General features: G+C 43.8%; 1 protein-coding gene across 3 annotated transcripts in view; it reads right to left on the bottom strand.

Moving 5' to 3' along the window:
• Positions 1-1318: 1318 nt before the first annotated feature.
• Nt5b (5' nucleotidase B) overlaps positions 1319-18523 on the bottom strand; it is a 92455-nt gene continuing 75250 nt past the window's right edge. For all 3 annotated transcript variants that reach the window (XM_065221458.1, XM_065221456.1, XM_065221457.1), the window contains 5 exons: positions 8753-9040; positions 8413-8686; positions 7643-8344; positions 7353-7583; positions 1319-2488 (listed from right to left, as the gene is read on the bottom strand). In XM_065221458.1, coding sequence (XP_065077530.1) covers positions 2291-2488; positions 7353-7583; positions 7643-8344; positions 8413-8686; positions 8753-9040 — 1693 coding nt within the window. In that variant the 3' untranslated portion in view covers positions 1319-2290. The remainder of the gene's footprint in view (positions 2489-7352; positions 7584-7642; positions 8345-8412; positions 8687-8752; positions 9041-18523) is intronic.

Genomic DNA, 18523 nt, shown 5'->3' on the forward strand with positions numbered 1-18523 from the left:
TCGTTCTCGCGTCTTCTTATGCAGCAACAGACGTGACGTCACGTCTGCTGTTGCATAAGAACACCGTCAGAATGAAAGAGTCCACTAGTTTCCTTTCTCCTCACCTCTTATACCCCACATCGTGCTGGTATTGCTAGATATTAGATCTCCACAATGAGGATGAATGTTAGTCCCAAACATCATCTGTTGGTTCTCTGTGATCAGGGGGCTGTCAAATGTCATTTTCAATGAAAGATCTCACGCGATATTTACAGAGATACTTCTGTCACTATCATTGAATGAGAAAACGATGAAAGAGATTTTCTTCAAAATCTCATCGAATTTTTTGTCATGACAGAACGTGACAGTGTGGTGATCATCGTAATTACTAGCTCATTTAATGCTATTAAAGTTACTTGTGATATTTACCAGCTCTGTCTGTGATGATGAGCTAATTGTAGCTTATCTGGCAATAACAGAGCAGCAACCGTGGGCGGTCAGACATGCTCATGCTCATGGTAAAGGTTGGATCATGGTAGGTGTGACCTTGAAGTCTTTCAGGGTGTTTTGCTTCTCTGAGCAAACCGGCTCCTCCCGCGAGGAACCAGACGAGTTGCGGCAGAACTGAGTATCTGGGGGCACCTCAACCTTCCACTTATCCGTAAGTCTCGCACAAGGGAAGATCAGCATCGGCGGAAAGTAGTATCCTGTTGCGGACATACAAATGCACGGTGTCGAAAGACACCACACTCTGCGGATGTTATGCATCCAACTTATCGCCTTCCCTATAGTGCCAAAACTTTTGATCTTTTGTTTGAACCTATACGGAATGAATAAGTTAATACTAAATAATAGCAATATTATATTTTCATATACCGTCATAACAGAAGAACTTGCCCTTCTCCATCACATCCTGCATAGTATCAAAATAACCATATACTGCAACTTGATTAGAGCCTTGGGCACGTGCTTCTGGGGATCGCAAGGATAGCTCCGGATGACGTTTCATAAATCCATAGAACCAGTCGTGCCCAGCTAATTTAGATTCCTTGTCGACTTGATGTTCTACCCCATTCGTTGGAATGCCAAGCTCCGGATCTCTCTCCGTAACTCCGTAGAACATTTTTTCAAATGTCAATTGTCACCTTACCGGTGAGAGAGAGAGTCACTTGACTCACAGAATAGGGGAGATTGATACTATGCGTACCGCATTCTCATACTAGAATCTGTGTTAGTCTATGGTGCTACTAAATCTGTCCCTTGGATTCTCAGTCTTTACATTGTATTTTTTTTAAATTTAACGAACCAACTAATAGGAAATTCTTTCGTTCTACTTCAAACAAAAAATGATCTACCTGCATAATATGCTCTAGTAGCGCTCTATTTACCGTACATTTCCGTCACTCTACGTATTTTTCGACTTCTGCTGAATTGAACTCAAATTATTTCGCTACCGCCGCATTGTTCAATTGTTTTCCTGTTCCACTACAATAATTGTGATTTTCTTTTCTCATTAAAGGCAATTCTTTTTCAATGTATCAACGTGTTTCTAGGTTATGTGTGGCAATTGTGTAGTGAGTTTCGTGTGTATGTGTTATTTTGGGTGACTATCATTCGCATAATGCAAGTTTGGCTTCCCGACTAACTAGTTCTTTCGTTCAGCGAAAAATAACATATCTTACATAGGTAAAATCTCATGCCACGACCAATTCTTACCAATAGCATTTTACTTTCTACGTATTAGTATAACTTTTACGGAAACACAACAAAAGCAGCCATTTCTATCAAACTAGCGAGCCTCACTATTCGTTATGCGTTTCCGCTACCAGCTTCGTGAGTTTCCTTAAATGACTCTGACGTTTGTACGCTCTTCCTGTTTATGTTTTTAGTAAAGTTCCAACTAATCTCTTATACAACTTATATAATTGATTTCAACGCCTATAACACACTCTCGCTCTTTCGAAAAAAAAAAATTCTGCTGATTTCTGAGGGGTTAAAAGCATAATCGGTTAAATAACTAGCAACAGGTGTATGTGGGTACTTGGGAAGGACTCTGCTTATTGCTTTCGGGAAGGTTTACACAATGTTAGGAAAAGTGGATTGCAAATTTGAGCAGTTATTTTTTGTGTATCTACAAATATAAAGAAAGCTCGCTTGTCCATGCAACCAAGCAGCAGCAATCTACCAAACTTACCTTAAATTCGTTTCGAAAGAGGGAATTTCAGAACCTAACCTATCCCACATGAACATGACAACACAGTTAGTATCTAGCAAGGGACAGCTGAAGAAAGCGTGTGTTTGCAAGAAAACTCTACTTTTGATCGGCTTCCTTGTCCGAACTGGCGGAGGCCCTAGCGGCCTGCTTCTTCTGATCGTCGCTGTCCTCGTCCGAGTAGTCCTCATCGTGCGTGTGTGTCACGGAACGGGGCGTCTCCGGGCGGGTATGCGGTACGGAAACGTTGCCAGTACCACTGATCGATAGCAGAATCAGTTCCTTTTCGGTGATGGCCTGCAAGCAGAAAAGAAAAAGACGAGCGGAAAAAAACGTGTTGAATTATCCGGATTTTCTTTTTTCGGTCGTACTCTGTCTAAACGGAACATCTGTAATGAGAGAAAAAGAGAGTAAGAAAGAAATAAAAGAAAAGAGAAAAGTGAGTAGTTTTGCTCCCATTCCTACTACTATTCCACTTAACCTAGGCAGATACGCACATTTAACGTCTGGGGAAAGGAGAATCTGCAATTCTTTCAGACAAAATCCACGTATCTGTCAATGGGTTAATACAATACAATAGAGGAACTGAAAGGTAATTACTCACTCCTCTGATTAAAGCTAATTTAGTGTGTTTATTCCAACTCGAACGTAGACCTGTAACGTTTTTTCAATGGCTAAAAATTGTTACATCATTTTCAAGCGAAAAAAAGGTAATGCTATTTTAGGATTAGGGTTAAAAATCACACCATACTGATAACTTCCAATTTAGAGTATAGCTGTCAAATTTAGCACGATAAAGAAAGGGCAAAAAGTTGATTGTGGAAAATTTCAGATGTTTCCAAAAACAATTTAAAAGTCCTTTAACACAAACTCTAAACGTTCAACGAAATATTCTCTTATTTATGTTTTCCACTATAGAATTTGTTATTTATTCCTCACTTAACATCATTCACTGCCAGACTGTTGAGTCGTTCGTTCGATTGCGTTGTTCCGTGTATTCTCGCGTTGAATAGAGACGCTCTCGCTGACCCAGCCATGGGTAAAAAATCGCGCGATGGCGAAAGGGGCGGCAATCCCAGGAAACGGTCTAGGTCTGAAGACAACAGTGACAGTGCCGCCCTTCTACGTGAAGGGCTTCCCTCCCGGACTACGGGAAAAAAATAACTTCTTCATCACGCAGGGCGTCCGGTGCACCATCCAGCTGTGCACGGAAGGATACGAACTGATGGTTCCGGCGTTCAAATATTACAAGGCGGTACAGACCATACTGGTCCAAGCACAGGTGGAGTACTTCTCCCACGGCATCGAGGCTGTTAAGCCGTTGAAGGTGGTCCTGCGCGGACTATACGGCATGGACACAGGCGTTCTCCTGGAAGAGCTGGTGGCTAATGGACTGAAGCCGGTCCAAATTCACAAGATGGCCCGCTACAACAAGGCCGTCAAGTACCGCGACCAGCTATTCCTGGTTCACCTTGAGAAGAACTCAACAACATTGATGGACCTCCAGGGCATCCGCGTCCTGTTCAACATAGTGGTGAAGTGGGAGCGGTACAAGCCGGTCAGCCGTGGAGTCACCCAATGCTCGAACTGCCTGCTGTTCGGGCATGGAACAAAGAATTGCCATATGGTCAGCCGCTGCATCAAGTGTGACAAACAACATCAAACGGTGCTGCTCACGAAGCTACAAGCAAGACCTGTCCGAAGCGCGCCGAGTACATCGAGATCCAGAAGAAAACATCGACGAGAAACCAGCCCGGCCGCAAGAAGGTGCCAGAAATTAATGATCAGAACTCAATCAACGATTGGCTGCTGCTCGTACCGCTGCTACTGCTACTCAAGCTCAAACTGCCGGAGCCCCCGCAAACTCAGGTCAACAGATGACTGTTGCTCCACAGCCGTAGGATCTCCCAACAGCCTCTAGGCTAAACTGGCGTCAGGATGGACCGTCCCTAGCGCAGCCTGAAATCAACGATGGTTCTTGGTTCACCGCAGCGGAACTAATGATCATCTTCCTTAAGATGCACGACATTGCCAACACCATCAAGAACGAACCCGACCAGCTCCAAGCTGTGGCTACCTTCATGCTCAGTTATGGATCGTGAGCTCATCAAAATCGCAAACTGGAACGCTTGCTAGCTCAAGAGTAAAATTATCGAGTTCATTGACTTCCTCAACGAACTAGCATCGACATCGCTATCATCACCGAAACTCACATGAAACCGGATATGAACTTATTTATTCCTGGATTCCGGCCCGTGAGGCTGGATCGGACAAGCTCTGGTGGTGGTGGAGTGGCCATCGCTACCAGGAACAACATCTGCTGCCGGCTGCTACCCAGTTTCCAGCTGAAAATGGTTGCAGCATGGGGAGTGGAAGTCTTCACGCCCGTCGGCCCCGTCATGATCATTGCGGCCTACTGCCCGAAACAAACAAACGCCAGGGCCATCCGCGGCAGAGGGATATTGTCAAGATAACACGACGCCGTACAAAATTCATCATCGCTGGCGACCTGAACGCCAAACATCTAGCTTGCTGCCCACCAGGAGCTGAGTTCTGACCACTATCCGGTTGTGGCCGAAGTGGGCTCATCCGTAAACCGATTCCAAGCTTCCCGGCGCAACTATCATCGTATCAGCTGGGATCAGTTCCAACACTGTGTCGACTTCACTGTCGATTACGGTGTCCTTCCGGAGACACCCGAAGACGTCCATCGAGGAGGCGATATCCCGGGCTAGGGAACAACACGTGCCAGTATCCACACAGCTGAGCAACACTCTGACCCATGACAGATCTACCAAAGACCTTATAGACTCCGTAACACCATTCGAAGGCAGTACCAACGCTCTGGTCTGCCTGTCCTTAAGACCCACTGTAATCGCCTAAAAAAAACCATCCAAGCCAGGATGGTGGACTATTGCATCACTAACCCCACTGGATCGTTACGGCGACCCAGTGGTTCATCTGATAACTCCTGAAGAGAAGGCTGCCGCGATAGGTCAACACTTCGTCAGCTCCCATAATTTCGGACAAAACATCGTCAGCCCTCACGAAGCTGAGGTTGCTGAAAACGCACCCAACCTCCATCAGATTCCTATTATTTTTTTCCGAGGAATTAGAGATTACGGCTGACGAACTGTTGGCCTATATTAAATCATCTAAAAACATGAAGGCCCCAGGTTTCGACAACATCCTGAATCTGGAACTCAAACACTTGAGTTCCAGATTCTACAACCATCTGGCACTGATTTTTAATCTGTGCCTCCGAATTGGCTACTTCCTCTCGTGCTGGAAGTCAGCTAAAGTCATACCTATCTGGAAACCTGGGAAGGATCCGTCCTCTCCTTCAAGTTATCGACCAGTCAGCCTTCTCTCAGGGTTATCAAAACTGTTCCAAAGAGCAGTCTACCACCGGCTCCTAACAGCTGCCTGTTTTCTCGAGGAACAGTTTGGTTTTCGGAAAGGTCGTTCGACCAGCTGACTCGAGTAACAAACATTCTCAGACGGAACTCTGTTTCGAAAACATCTGTTGGACGTTGAAAAAGCGTTCGACAATGTCTGGCATGATGGCCTGGTGTTCAAATAGCAGCAGTACGGTCTTCCACAATCTTCATAGTGAAGATAACAAATAACTATCTATGGGACAGGACGTTCCGAGTCTCTCTGGCATCACATCGGATGCTTTCAACATCGGTGCCGGGGTTCCACAAGGAAGCATCCTTGGAAGCTCTCCCTGATGGTGGATCGTTGTCTATGTTCGCAGATGACACATCCATCGTCTACAAGGGGAGGGTCATCGGAGCTCTGACTGCCAAACTTCAGAAAGACCTGGACGCCTTGTCTGAATATTTCAACAGCTGGAAGATCCGTATCAATGCGGCAAAGACCCAGGTCATCATCTTTCCACACTCTAAATCTCCCAGACTTGTTTCGTCGGTGAATAATAAGATGGTGGATTGATCGAAAGAGGTAGTCTACCTCGGTTTAACACTAGACAGCAAGCTGATTTGCAGGGAGCACGTTGACAAAACCAAAACCAAGTGTAACATCTTGATAAGATCACTGTATCCACTCATCAACAGGAGGTCTACTCTATCGCTCGAAAAAAAAACTTTCTGTCTACAAACAAATCATCCTTCCCGTAATCGACTACGGTATGCCAATCTGGGAGAGTTGCGCCAAATGCCATCACCTTACACTCCAAAGAATCCAGAACAAGGTCATTAGGATGGTCCTAAAATGTCCCCCGCGGACTAGAAATTCTGAGATCCACCTCCTGGCTGGAATTCAGACATTAGAAGAACGGTTCAGAGACACCTGTCTGAGATCAAATCATCAGATCATACGTGATCTAGCACGTTAGGTTAAGTTATACTCGTAGTTAGATAGGTTTTCACTTTATTTCAATTCAAACAAAACACACCCCCCAATAGGGGTATTCTGTAAACTAGTTTAAAAACGCAAATATTAAATTAGAATATCAAATTAAACAAAGATGAAGAGCCAGGTAGACTAACCAATTAAAATGTTAAATCAATGTACTATCATAATCAACAGAAATAAACATAATTTTTCTAACTAATACGCACTTAACACCTTACTGGACTCCGTACTTTGGTCTTCTGAAGAACCATCTCGTGGTTTCCAAAGTCCACATTCCGGTTCCAGATTCAAATTTAGTCAATCACCACAACAAGTGCTAGAATAAGTGTCATGAATTGACCATTTTTACGGATGTTCCGGATCATCCGGAGGACCACCCCAAGTCCACCAAATTCCGGTCCCAGATTAGAAATTCGTTCATATATCACCATCACATGTGATCTCAAATGAAATCGCGGAGCGCTAGGACGAGTTTCATGAATCGACCACTTTTGCGAATATTCCGGATCTTCCGAAGGACTGCCTTTTGGCTTATGGCTTGTCAACCAAAATTTGTCATTACAGATTTAATCGTATATGATGCCAAACCCAATCGTTCATGATGAAAATGTATGGCCTATATGACCTTCGCTTTTGAATTTTGCCTTGCCTAGACGTTGATGGTACCTCCTAGAAGGGACGAAGCAAGTTAGAACTCACAAGCTTACGTAGCTCGTTAGACTGCGGTACAGTCTCAAAACGACACACGCCGTGTAATCAATCCCAAGTGGTAAATACTTACACTAACTTCCTTGGAAACATCCTCGTTCGCGGCATTCTGCTCGGCGTTGGGTGTTCCTGGATTTCGGGACCGTGTCCTCTGGATCATCGGCGCGTCCAGTGTGAATCGCTGCTCGTGGGCAACGGTTGACTCGTGCGGCAGCAACATGGCCGGCGCTCGGAACATATACGAGAAGGGATAGTACATCAGGTTCAGGATGGTGGCCGCGTACAGATCGGCGTATCTGACGACCTGCAAGCAGAATTAATCGGTAAGGTTGAAGTATGAAAATGTTCGAGTCCCCAACAAACCTGACTGGAGAAGAACGTCTGCCGCGAGCCGGATCGGAACAGCGAACCCATCATACCGTAGGCCAGATCCATCTTGTGTGTCACGTCCCGAATGGCCGTCCGTACTGAAGAAATGTCCGGCTTCTCCTTGGCGCTGGAGTCCAAATTTTTGTACAAATCTCCTAGCTTCACGTCCAGTCGCTGCAGCTCGGCAAACAGCTGACACTTGTCGGTCCACACATGCAACTCCTGAACCAGCTCCGGAATGATCAGGAACGTACGCCAGCCGCGAATTTTCTTACTCTTCAGGATATCGCCGAAGATGTGATCTCCCACGTACAGGACGTCCTTTCCTTTGGCTCCGATCAGTTTGGTGAAGACATCGCAGGACCCACCGGAGTAGACCTGATTCACCTGCAGTGGTCCCATGTGAGTTCCGACGCGCAACGCACCGGTCGTGGTGTCCACCTGGCGCAGGATGGTTCCCTCACCGAAGAACAGGGGCTTCCGGGCATCCACCACAATCGTGTCGAAGTAGGTCTTCCAGTCCCGATGAGGTTCCTCCGGTTTCGCTCCGTGTGGGAAGTCGAACAGGAAGGTCATGATGCGGTCGGTGAATTTGTAGTCGCTGTTGGTCAGCAGGAATAGCTTCGCTCCCGATTCACGAATGCGGGACAGCACCATCGGTAGCCGTTCGTCCTTTTTGACGTATTCGTCGAGATTCTGGTCAAAAGATACAAGCAGTTTTTTGTTTGACGAAACATTGAGGTTATGACAGAGTTCAAACTAACCTCCAAAGTATTCTTCTTGAGGTCACCATAGATGTGTACCCAATCGACGGCTCCTCGCACGTCCTGGAAGATCGACCGGAAGGACATGAACAGTTCACCGTACTTGACTCCAGTGCGGTCCACCTGTTCGGCGTACTGCGGCGAGTTGGTGAAGAAATCCACCAAACAGGCCAACAGGTACGTCTCCGGCAGGTTGAACAACGTGTTCAGCACATACACGCGGCTCTCGTCCAGCTGGAGGAACTTGTTCGGGTACAGTTCGTACACCTGGGAACTGAAATCGATGGAAATGGAATATTTTCATGATATTGGGTTCATTCAAGACTCAAGAGGTACTGACTGTTTCAAGAACTCGAATCCATGCACGCAAACCAGGATGTTACCGTAGGCGTCCACCTTCAGCAGGTTTCCGTAGAGGCTGTCGAACCAGAGGCCGCGCACCGGGAACGATGGATCGTACTCGAACTGGAGGATTTCCACCGGGTAGCCCAGCGTCACCAGGCGTTCCTTGACCAGATTGAAGCCCAGCTGCTCGTACTGCGGCGATTTGTACTCGGCAATGGTGTAGTCCATGTCGAAGCCATAGAATTTGATGTTTTCCAAGTGGAGCGAACGGTTGACGAAGATTCTGTAAGCAGAGAAAAGGAAGTTTCGTTTTAGTCGCTATCGGTGGGATGTGGGATCTACGAATGCTACGAAGGATAACAAAACAAATGTTTTCTGTGCTAATCGTAGAATGATTTCTCCAGTTGATCGAATGTATACAAAATGAGTGCCCTACTGTAAGTTGACTGTCAATATAGTAAAATAACGTATTCAGATTCAATCAACATTCGATACTAAATAATTCACGCAAAAAAGCAAACAATAGAAGCTTTATTCTTGGAATGAGTTGCCTTTGAACTCAATTCGATTATTTAAATTCCAAAAAAATAACTAACATCTACCCATTCCCCAATAGACGACCCCTTCCGTCATTACAACACCCTAAACAGGGAAAGGGAGCAATTCTCCACCCTATCATTCAATCCCGAAATTGATTAGATCATCTTGGTACGCGCAGACGAGCTTCACTGTTGCCCCTGCCTCAACAAAACATAACGGAACGGAAGGGGACAAGTTGAACGGAGGGCAGATTGCCAAGATTCCATCACAAAAGAAGTGCCTCCGAGACATTGCTGTTCGTTAATATTGCATCGTAGCGAAGACGGCCTATCAAAGAAGATTGGCCACATAATCGCACCATCTACCGTTCAAAGGTAAAAGCTCCGAGTAAATTTGATAGCGAAGATTCCAAGCTCGAAAACCTTTCCACCACTCACAGAACTTCAGAATTTACTATGGAAAATTGATAAAATTTTCCAATATTAGGAAAGACTTGATTTAGCCAAATTTGAGTTTGGTCAGATTTTATACGAATTGGCATGAATATGTTTCTTGAATACTGACACAGTTGTCAGTCTTCTTGATATGCTGTCTTCGATCACAGTGTAGCATGCAACTTCTTTTTTATTCAGGAACCTAAACGGACGGACAACAATTTCATTCAATTTCGGCACACACGTGCTTTCGACAGTTTCATTGCCAACAACAACAAAAGACAGATTCCTCTTAAAATCAAAGGTATATATACTTGTAAGAATGTACCCGTACCAAAGATCCCTTTCTCTTCCGGCGGCTGCTGTGACGTGAGATAAGCTTTTCTCGTTTGACGCTTGACGAAAGAATTTTCCAATAATCTCTTAATCCGAAGGGGGAAAATGGTAAATGAACCTTTTTGAACGCCAAATGACCAATTAGAAAAATTCGACCTGCTCTAAATTGCATGAAACTTTCCATAATTGTTTGTTATAGGCAATCATTCACATTTTTGCTAAAATTCGGCCACTTTGGATGTTGTACAATTTTCAAAAAGGGCGTATTTGATTTTTTTGTTACGAAAGATTACGTCTTTCGGCAACATATTGGGGGTGCAATTTAAAAAAAAATCCAAAATCAACCGCCTTACGAAAAGTGGTTAGGTTTTGACCACTTATAACTCTGTCAATATTGGATGGATTTGAATTCTAAACAAGCCAATCGATTGGAAATTTTTCTAGGAATCTGATAAAATGAACATTTGATCAATTTTCAATAGGTCACTATTGAAAATTACACAAATGTCCAACTGTTGCATTTGTGATCAAAATTATCACCGATTGCCTACCGGAGATGAACTAGCCATAGACTAAAAATCTCCTTAATAAAGAATTAAAAAAAAACGATTGCCTGCAAAAAGCGCTCTCCCAAACACAGATTTTAAAATCGAATTCCATCCGGTCTGGCCGAACGGTGCTTATTCATGGTGGTGTTCGGTCGGTCGACATCAGAAAACGAGGCGAAAAAGTGCTTTCCCTAACACAGTCGCCGAATATTGATACCGAGCACGTAATTCTACGTCAAATCTACGGTCGTGTCTTGGATATAACCTCTTACTTTTTCAAAACATTGTAGCATGGAAGCGGCATTTCTGATCGACATTTTAAATAAAATTTTGCAATATCCAAAATGGCCGAATTTTAGCAAAAATCTGAATCATTGCCCACGAACAATTACGTTTCATACAAATCAGAGAAGGTTGATTCAAAACTGCTCAAAATCAGCTATCTTTCAAGATCAATATCACCTAAAATCACAGGCACCAATATCACAAGTTATCATCACCACGACCCGTAATTTTTGACCAGTATCAGCTGTGATTTTCGATTCCCAAAATCAACCAGCATGAATATCAACCACGATCTGTCTGTCTGTCTGTCTGTCTGTCTGTCTGTCTGTCTGTCTGTCTGTCTGTCTGTCTGTCTGTCTGTCTGTCTGTCTGTCTGTCTGTCTGTCTGTCTGTCTGTCTGTCTGTCTGTCTGTCTGTCTGTCTGTCTGTCTGTCTGTCTGTCTGTCTGTCTGTCTGTCTGTCTGTCTGTCTGTCTGTCTGTCTGTCTGTCTGTCTGTCTGTCTGTCTGTCTGTCTGTCTGTCTGTCTGTCTGTCTGTCTGTCTGTCTGTCTGTCTGTCTGTCTGTCTGTCTGTCTGTCTGTCTGTCTGTCTGTCTGTCTGTCTGTCTGTCTGTCTGTCTGTCTGTCTGTCTGTCTGTCTGTCTGTCTGTCTGTCTGTCTGTCTGTCTGTCTGTCTGTCTGTCTGTCTGTCTGTCTGTCTGTCTGTCTGTCTGTCTGTCTGTCTGTCTGTCTGTCTGTCTGTCTGTCTGTCTGTCTGTCTGTCTGTCTGTCTGTCTGTCTGTCTGTCTGTCTGTCTGTCTGTCTGTCTGTCTGTCTGTCTGTCTGTCTGTCTGTCTGTCTGTCTGTCTGTCTGTCTGTCTGTCTGTCTGTCTGTCTGTCTGTCTGTCTGTCTGTCTGTCTGTCTGTCTGTCTGTCTGTCTGTCTGTCTGTCTGTCTGTCTGTCTGTCTGTCTGTCTGTCTGTCTGTCTGTCTGTCTGTCTGTCTGTCTGTCTGTCTGTCTGTCTGTCTGTCTGTCTGTCTGTCTGTCTGTCTGTCTGTCTGTCTGTCTGTCTGTCTGTCTGTCTGTCTGTCTGTCTGTCTGTCTGTCTGTCTGTCTGTCTGTCTGTCTGTCTGTCTGTCTGTCTGTCTGTCTGTCTGTCTGTCTGTCTGTCTGTCTGTCTGTCTGTCTGTCTGTCTGTCTGTCTGTCTGTCTGTCTGTCTGTCTGTCTGTCTGTCTGTCTGTCTGTCTGTCTGTCTGTCTGTCTGTCTGTCTGTCTGTCTGTCTGTCTGTCTGTCTGTCTGTCTGTCTGTCTGTCTGTCTGTCTGTCTGTCTGTCTGTCTGTCTGTCTGTCTGTCTGTCTGTCTGTCTGTCTGTCTGTCTGTCTGTCTGTCTGTCTGTCTGTCTGTCTGTCTGTCTGTCTGTCTGTCTGTCTGTCTGTCTGTCTGTCTGTCTGTCTGTCTGTCTGTCTGTCTGTCTGTCTGTCTGTCTGTCTGTCTGTCTGTCTGTCTGTCTGTCTGTCTGTCTGTCTGTCTGTCTGTCTGTCTGTCTGTCTGTCTGTCTGTCTGTCTGACCCTAATATCTTGAAAACGCTAAAAATAGCATTGAATTTCCCTAGAAAGCCATAATAGCCAGCGTGCTGTTGTTATGGGTAGTCGCGTGTGGGACATTCAGAAATTCAAGTCAGCATTCCAGATGAAATTTATGTGATAGATTTCAACCCAAGATGGTTTCCACAAATCGAAGATGGCGGCCCAAAATCCAATATGGCGGCCTTCAAACAGCGTATATGCATCCAAACCCATGCAATATGGGTATCTACCGAATGGGCTGTGAAATCTACGAAAGAAGAAATAAATTTTCTATTTTAGTGTGTAAAATCTTATTTGCAGTACACTTTTTTTCTAGATAGTCCTTTCAAATACCTTCCATCTGCAGGAGAAAGATCGAAAATAGTTTGAATTGTTTCAAAATGGCGACGGATGTTGATTTTCCACTTCTACTCATCGAGCCCATTCCATAGATACTTATTTTGCATAGATTTAGATGCATATTCGCTGTCCGGAGGCCGACATATTGGATTCCAAAATGGCGGCGGATGTCGGTGTCGTGATTGGACCGAGGTTTCCAGCCTTAGTCACGGTTCCACGAATCCGCCGCTTCCTCTGTTGGTCCGCTAGTGCCGCTATCCCTTCTGCTGGTGGTCCTTTACGGGTCGTCCGCTCTCTCCACAATTCGTCACAAGACTGCCGTCAACGAGCTTAGGCACCTCATATTTAGACCTCTAGCTGTATCAAAATTCTCGACCTAATCAGATTCCGTATACATACGATCTATCATGCTTCACGCTCACTCGATTCTACTCATTTCTATTCCACGCTAACTCTATCTACTACATTCTTCTACTCTCCTTAATTGAGGATTTCTCCTACCCTCTCCGAGGAATTTCTTCTACCTTCTCGGAGGAATGTCTTCTACCCTCTCAGAGGAATTTCTTCTACCTTCTCGGAGGAATTTCTTCTACCCTCTCGGAGGAATATCTTCTACCCTCTCGGAGGAATGTCTTCTACCCTCTCATAAGTATTTCTTCTACCTTCTCGGAGGAATATCTTCTACCCTCTCGGGGAAATTTCTTCTACCCTCGGAGGAATTTCTTCTACCCTCTCAGAGGAATGTCTTCTACCCTCTCAGAGGAATTTCTTCTACCTTCTCGGAGGAATTTCTTCTACCCTCTCGGAGGAATGTCTTCTACCCTCTCAGAAGAATTTCTCCTACCTTCTCGGAGGAATGTCTTCTACCTTCTCAGCGGAATTTCTTCTATCCTCTCGGAGGAACGTCTTCTACCCTCTCAGAGGAATTTGTTCTACCTTGTCGGAGGAACTTCTTCTACCCTCTCAGAAGAATTTCTACTACCTTTTCGGAGGAATATCTTCTACCCTCTCGGGGAAATTTCTTCTACCCTCGGAGGAATTTCTTCTACCTTCTCAGCGGAATTTCTTCTATCCTCTCGGAGGAACGTCTTCTACCCTCTCAGAGGAATTTGTTCTACCTTGTCGGAGGAACTTCTTCTACCCTCTCAGAAGAATTTCTACTACCTTTTCGGAGGAATATCTTCTACCCTCTCGGGGAAATTTCTTCTACCCTCGGAGGAATTTCTTCTACCCTCTCAGAGGAATTTCTTCTACCTTGTCGGAGGAATTTCTTCTACCTTCTCTCGGAGGAATTTCTTCTACCATCTCTGAGAAATTTCTTCTACCCTCTCGGGGAAATTTCATCTACCCTCTCGGGGGGGGGGGGGATTTGAACTGCCCTCTCGGGGAGCGTCAGTAGCATCCTCGCAAGAAAGAGGATGGTTCTTACTTACAGAGTTGTGCCATTGTCGTGACTGGACCGAGGTTTCCAGCCTCGGTCACGTTTCCACAAATCTACCGCTCAGCTGGTGGTCCGATGTAGTAACCGGACCGAGGTTTCCAGCCTTAGTCACGGTTCCACGAATCTGCCGCTTCCTCTGTTGGTCCGCTAGTGCCGCTATCCCTTCTGCTGGTGGTTCTTTGCTGGTCGTCCGCTCTCTTCACAATTCGTCATAAGAATGCCGTCAACGAGCTTAGGCACCTCATATTTAGACCTTTAGCTTTATCAAAATTCTCGAACTAATCAGATTCACTTCAAATTCACAGGTACACTCAAACAAATTATCACATATCTAATGGATGAAATCCATGTTAATTTCTCATAGCTTGTGATCACAATCAGCAAATCCCACCACAAAATTCCATGAATATTATGAGGCCGATGAAATTCATTTGCAAAAGCACACAAATTTAATGGGATCGCATAAATCTTATGTGAAATTCAGATGAATTCCATTATTTTGATTATGGATGAAAATCATGTGCGTTTCGAATGGAAGCTACATGCAAACTGTTTTTCGGTGTAGCATTTCATCGTTTTCAATGTGCAAAACCATAGCTACCATCCGAAAGTTGTCGTCGTCATCGTCTTCTCTCTGCCAGGTTGCTTTTGAAAGCTTTTTAGGAATCATTTCACAAATAAAAGCTAAATCCCACCGCTCCTTGCCAGCAACAGAAAAGTCGCTCCAAACTGCTTGCTGTGCCGTGTTGACGTCGCGTGTATTAATCGCTTTAATTGGAGATCAGTGGATTTGGAGCGACTTGGCAGAGTGAGTGGAATGCTCGCTCTTATCTGCTGGATCAATATAGACTATATTTAAGCTAAAAAGGTTGATTACCCCAAGCCGAATAGAAATGGACTAGATATTTGGTTTCTGTTGAAAACGGGCCAACGGAGGAGGAGCTTTTAAAGTATGCTATAAGATAAGATCCTAATAATTTAAAACCCAATGTTTGGATACTTTTTAGTCCCTGAGATTAAGTTAGTAGAGCGATTCCACGCCAAATGACGAATCGGAAAAACTCGGCCTTCTACGATTTGCATGAAGCTTTGCATAATTGTTTGTTATGGACAATCATTCTCATTGTTGCTAAAATTTTGCTATTTATTTATTTTTTGATTTGTTTTGTTTTCCGTCGATCTTGTTTTCTGTGCTGAACATCAATGCTACCGACGCCAGGGAGGCAGCTCCCACACCTGGACCCTACCTATCGACCCACCAATCTGATAGCTGATAATCTTTACACTTTTTTTTCAAAATGAAGCACCCTAGTGTTTAGTACACTTGAGTGCAGATGGATGACAGAACGTGGAGGAGGCAAATGAGCCACGAATTGCATCAGCTGCTTGGAGAACCATCCGGCGTCCACACTGCAAAATTTGAGCTACTACGGTGGGCTGGGCACGTCGTAAGAATGCCGGACGACGACACAACATTAACAAGAAAAAGAGGTGCGCAGCGGGCAAGGAGGATCTACCAAGTAGAAGGCGACCTGCGGACCCCTTCGCAGACTACGAGGCTGGCGACATGTGGCCATGGATCGAGTAGAGTGGAGACGACTTCTTCGGACAGCAGAGGACAACAAGGCCTTAGCCTGATTGGTAGGGTAATTGTTTAGTACATTGAAGCAAATTTTTCATAGTTTCTACTATGAAGAAAACCGATAGCATTTTTCCAATTTTTAACTGATTATCGTTAGAATTAACTGATTATCGTTGGAATTGGTGAATGTTCGTCAGACGAAACTTCCTGATCAAGTCTAGAAAAACCGGAATTAACTTCCAGGAGAAGTTGCAGGACTCTTCCGGTGGAAAGACATGCTAATAAATGAATAAAGGAAATCAGAAGAAACTTCTGAAGAAAGTCAGAAGAAATCGGGGATATTAAAAAAAGTGGAGAAGTCAAATGACACTTCCTGGAGTAGTTAGATTTTACATCTGGGACAAGTTTACTTCCAGAGAAGTCGGAAGAAGCTTTTGGGAAGAATTCAATAGGTCTCCCAGGGTAAATCAAAATATTAAAATAAAATTGGGGTGCTTGTTATAACGAATTAAATACATAAAAATTTGAATTCAAAAATCTCCAAAATTCAAAAGCAAACACTTTTCTCTGCATTTTGATACTTCAACACAAAATTTTTTCATTGAGGATCATCGCTAAAATCGCTAAAATTGATTCCCATTATTTTGACGTAGGATTACGTCTTTCGGCAATATATTGGGGGTGCAATTTCAAAAACGCCAAAATCGACCGCGTTACGAAAAGTGGTCAGGATTTGAGCACTTATAACTCTGTCAATAGCGGATGGATATTAATTCTAAGCAAGGCAATCGATTGGAATGTCATCTACAAATAATTTAAAATTAAGACTTAATCAATTTTCAAAAGGTCACTATTGAAAATTGCAAGAATGTGCTACTGTTGCTATGATAATCGAAATTATCACCTATTGCCTGCGAAAAGCGCTTTCTCTAACACAGATTTCATAATTGAATTCCATCCGGTCTCACAAAACGGTGTTCATTCAATCACCGCCTGTGGTGAGTGATGGTGTTCTCCAGTACACAACGAAAGGCTCCCCGCAAGCAGCTAGCTAGCTTTGATAATGTACCCAGCAACAAACGGTCAAATGCGTCAAGTATTGAAGTGGTACATACAAATTCTCGCAATGACCGAATACCACAAGACCATGCCAATTGGCCAGAAACACTTAAAATTAAGGTAAGGTTTTCTCTAGGACCATAGAAAAATCAAAAAAACCTCGAATTTTCATCTATTAAATAAACTAAAAATTCAGAAAAAGAGACGTTTCCGTGATGGGAAAAGTGGTTTCCCTAACACAGTCGCCGAATATTGATACCGAGAACTGAGCATGCCAGATGGTACCTATCAGGTACTGGCTTCCAAGCTTCCAACCCATCGTTCTTTTCAGGACCACAAAAGACTGAAAAAAGAGTTCAAGTAAGAGCTTGTATCCAAGACATATCGTCCAGGACACCGACAACAGAACTCTCAAATTGCTTCCGAATTTCAACGTATCGAACTTTTTCACTGATAACGAGTTAAGAAATCAATTTATTATTTACTATACTTTTGCTGTGACATCAAAACTACCTTTCGTAATCCTACGTCGAATCTACGGTCGTGTCTTGGATACAACCTCTTACTTTTTTTGTCCATTAATTTATTTGATAAGGCTCAACCGAATTAACTTTAAAGAACCGAGGATTCTTGTTCACTATACAAAACATCTTAAAGCTATAGTCAAAAGGTAAAACACAATAAACACTGTATCTTCCGCTATCCAAAAAGCCTTCTCCATCAGAACGTGAGCCGCTTCCAGTGGTTTCATTGTATGGTAGATTCGCCAACGGGGAGCAGAGCGCTACCATTGCAGCAATGGACGCAAAACGTGGTCAGCACTCACACACTCATCACGAAACGGTTGCTTTCAAAAGTCGACGACGCATCGACCGAAAGAACTGCTGATGAAGACAATGAGGAGGACCACACAATAATGGTTGCTGCCGAGTGAACAGGCGATCGCTTAACATACATCGAGAGTGGCCTGCTTATGGCGACAGCCGAGTGAACACTGATTCCCATTCTGTGTATATGAAAAAGAGTAAAAGTTTAACCCCATTTTGTATAGAAAATACCATTTTATATTCACTTCAAGGCTCTGGGTTGAACCTTAACCCCCACTCCTTTGCTGCGCTAGTGGATCACATGAATGCTATGTGAAATTCACAAGGATATTTTCTACTAGTTGAGTGATCCACGCATTTGAAAATATTTATGGCAATAGTACTCCAGTTTTTGGCCCTAGAGCCTAAATCAAATTTGAAATATATTGTCTCGTCTTTACTTCCGTAGATATATGCCAAAATATATGTTCTAACTTTGTATTGAAATCAATTTTGTAAAGAACTGAGAAATTTAAGCCAACTAGGGCCAAAAATTGGCACCCTAAGGTACAATTAAAAATCCATCCCCATGAATACAAATTACAGGGTGAAAGGTAATTCCTAACAGTGTTTTGACGTAGGACTACGTCTGTCGGGAAGATACACTCTATGAAAACCGACAGATGAAATTATGAAAGATTTTGAACATTAATAACTCAGCTGCCCCTGGACCAATTTCAAAATTGTTTATCACCAATCGATCAGAAACATTTCTACGCATCGATAACAATGCTTTTGACTGTTGATTTTCAAATTGAAACTATTGAA

This window comes from Ochlerotatus camptorhynchus, unplaced genomic scaffold (genome assembly GCF_037179485.1).
Source record: "Ochlerotatus camptorhynchus isolate MF236.1 unplaced genomic scaffold, CSIRO-AGI_Acam_v1.1 ptg000142l, whole genome shotgun sequence".
NCBI classification, from domain to species: Eukaryota; Metazoa; Arthropoda; class Insecta; order Diptera; family Culicidae; genus Ochlerotatus; species Ochlerotatus camptorhynchus.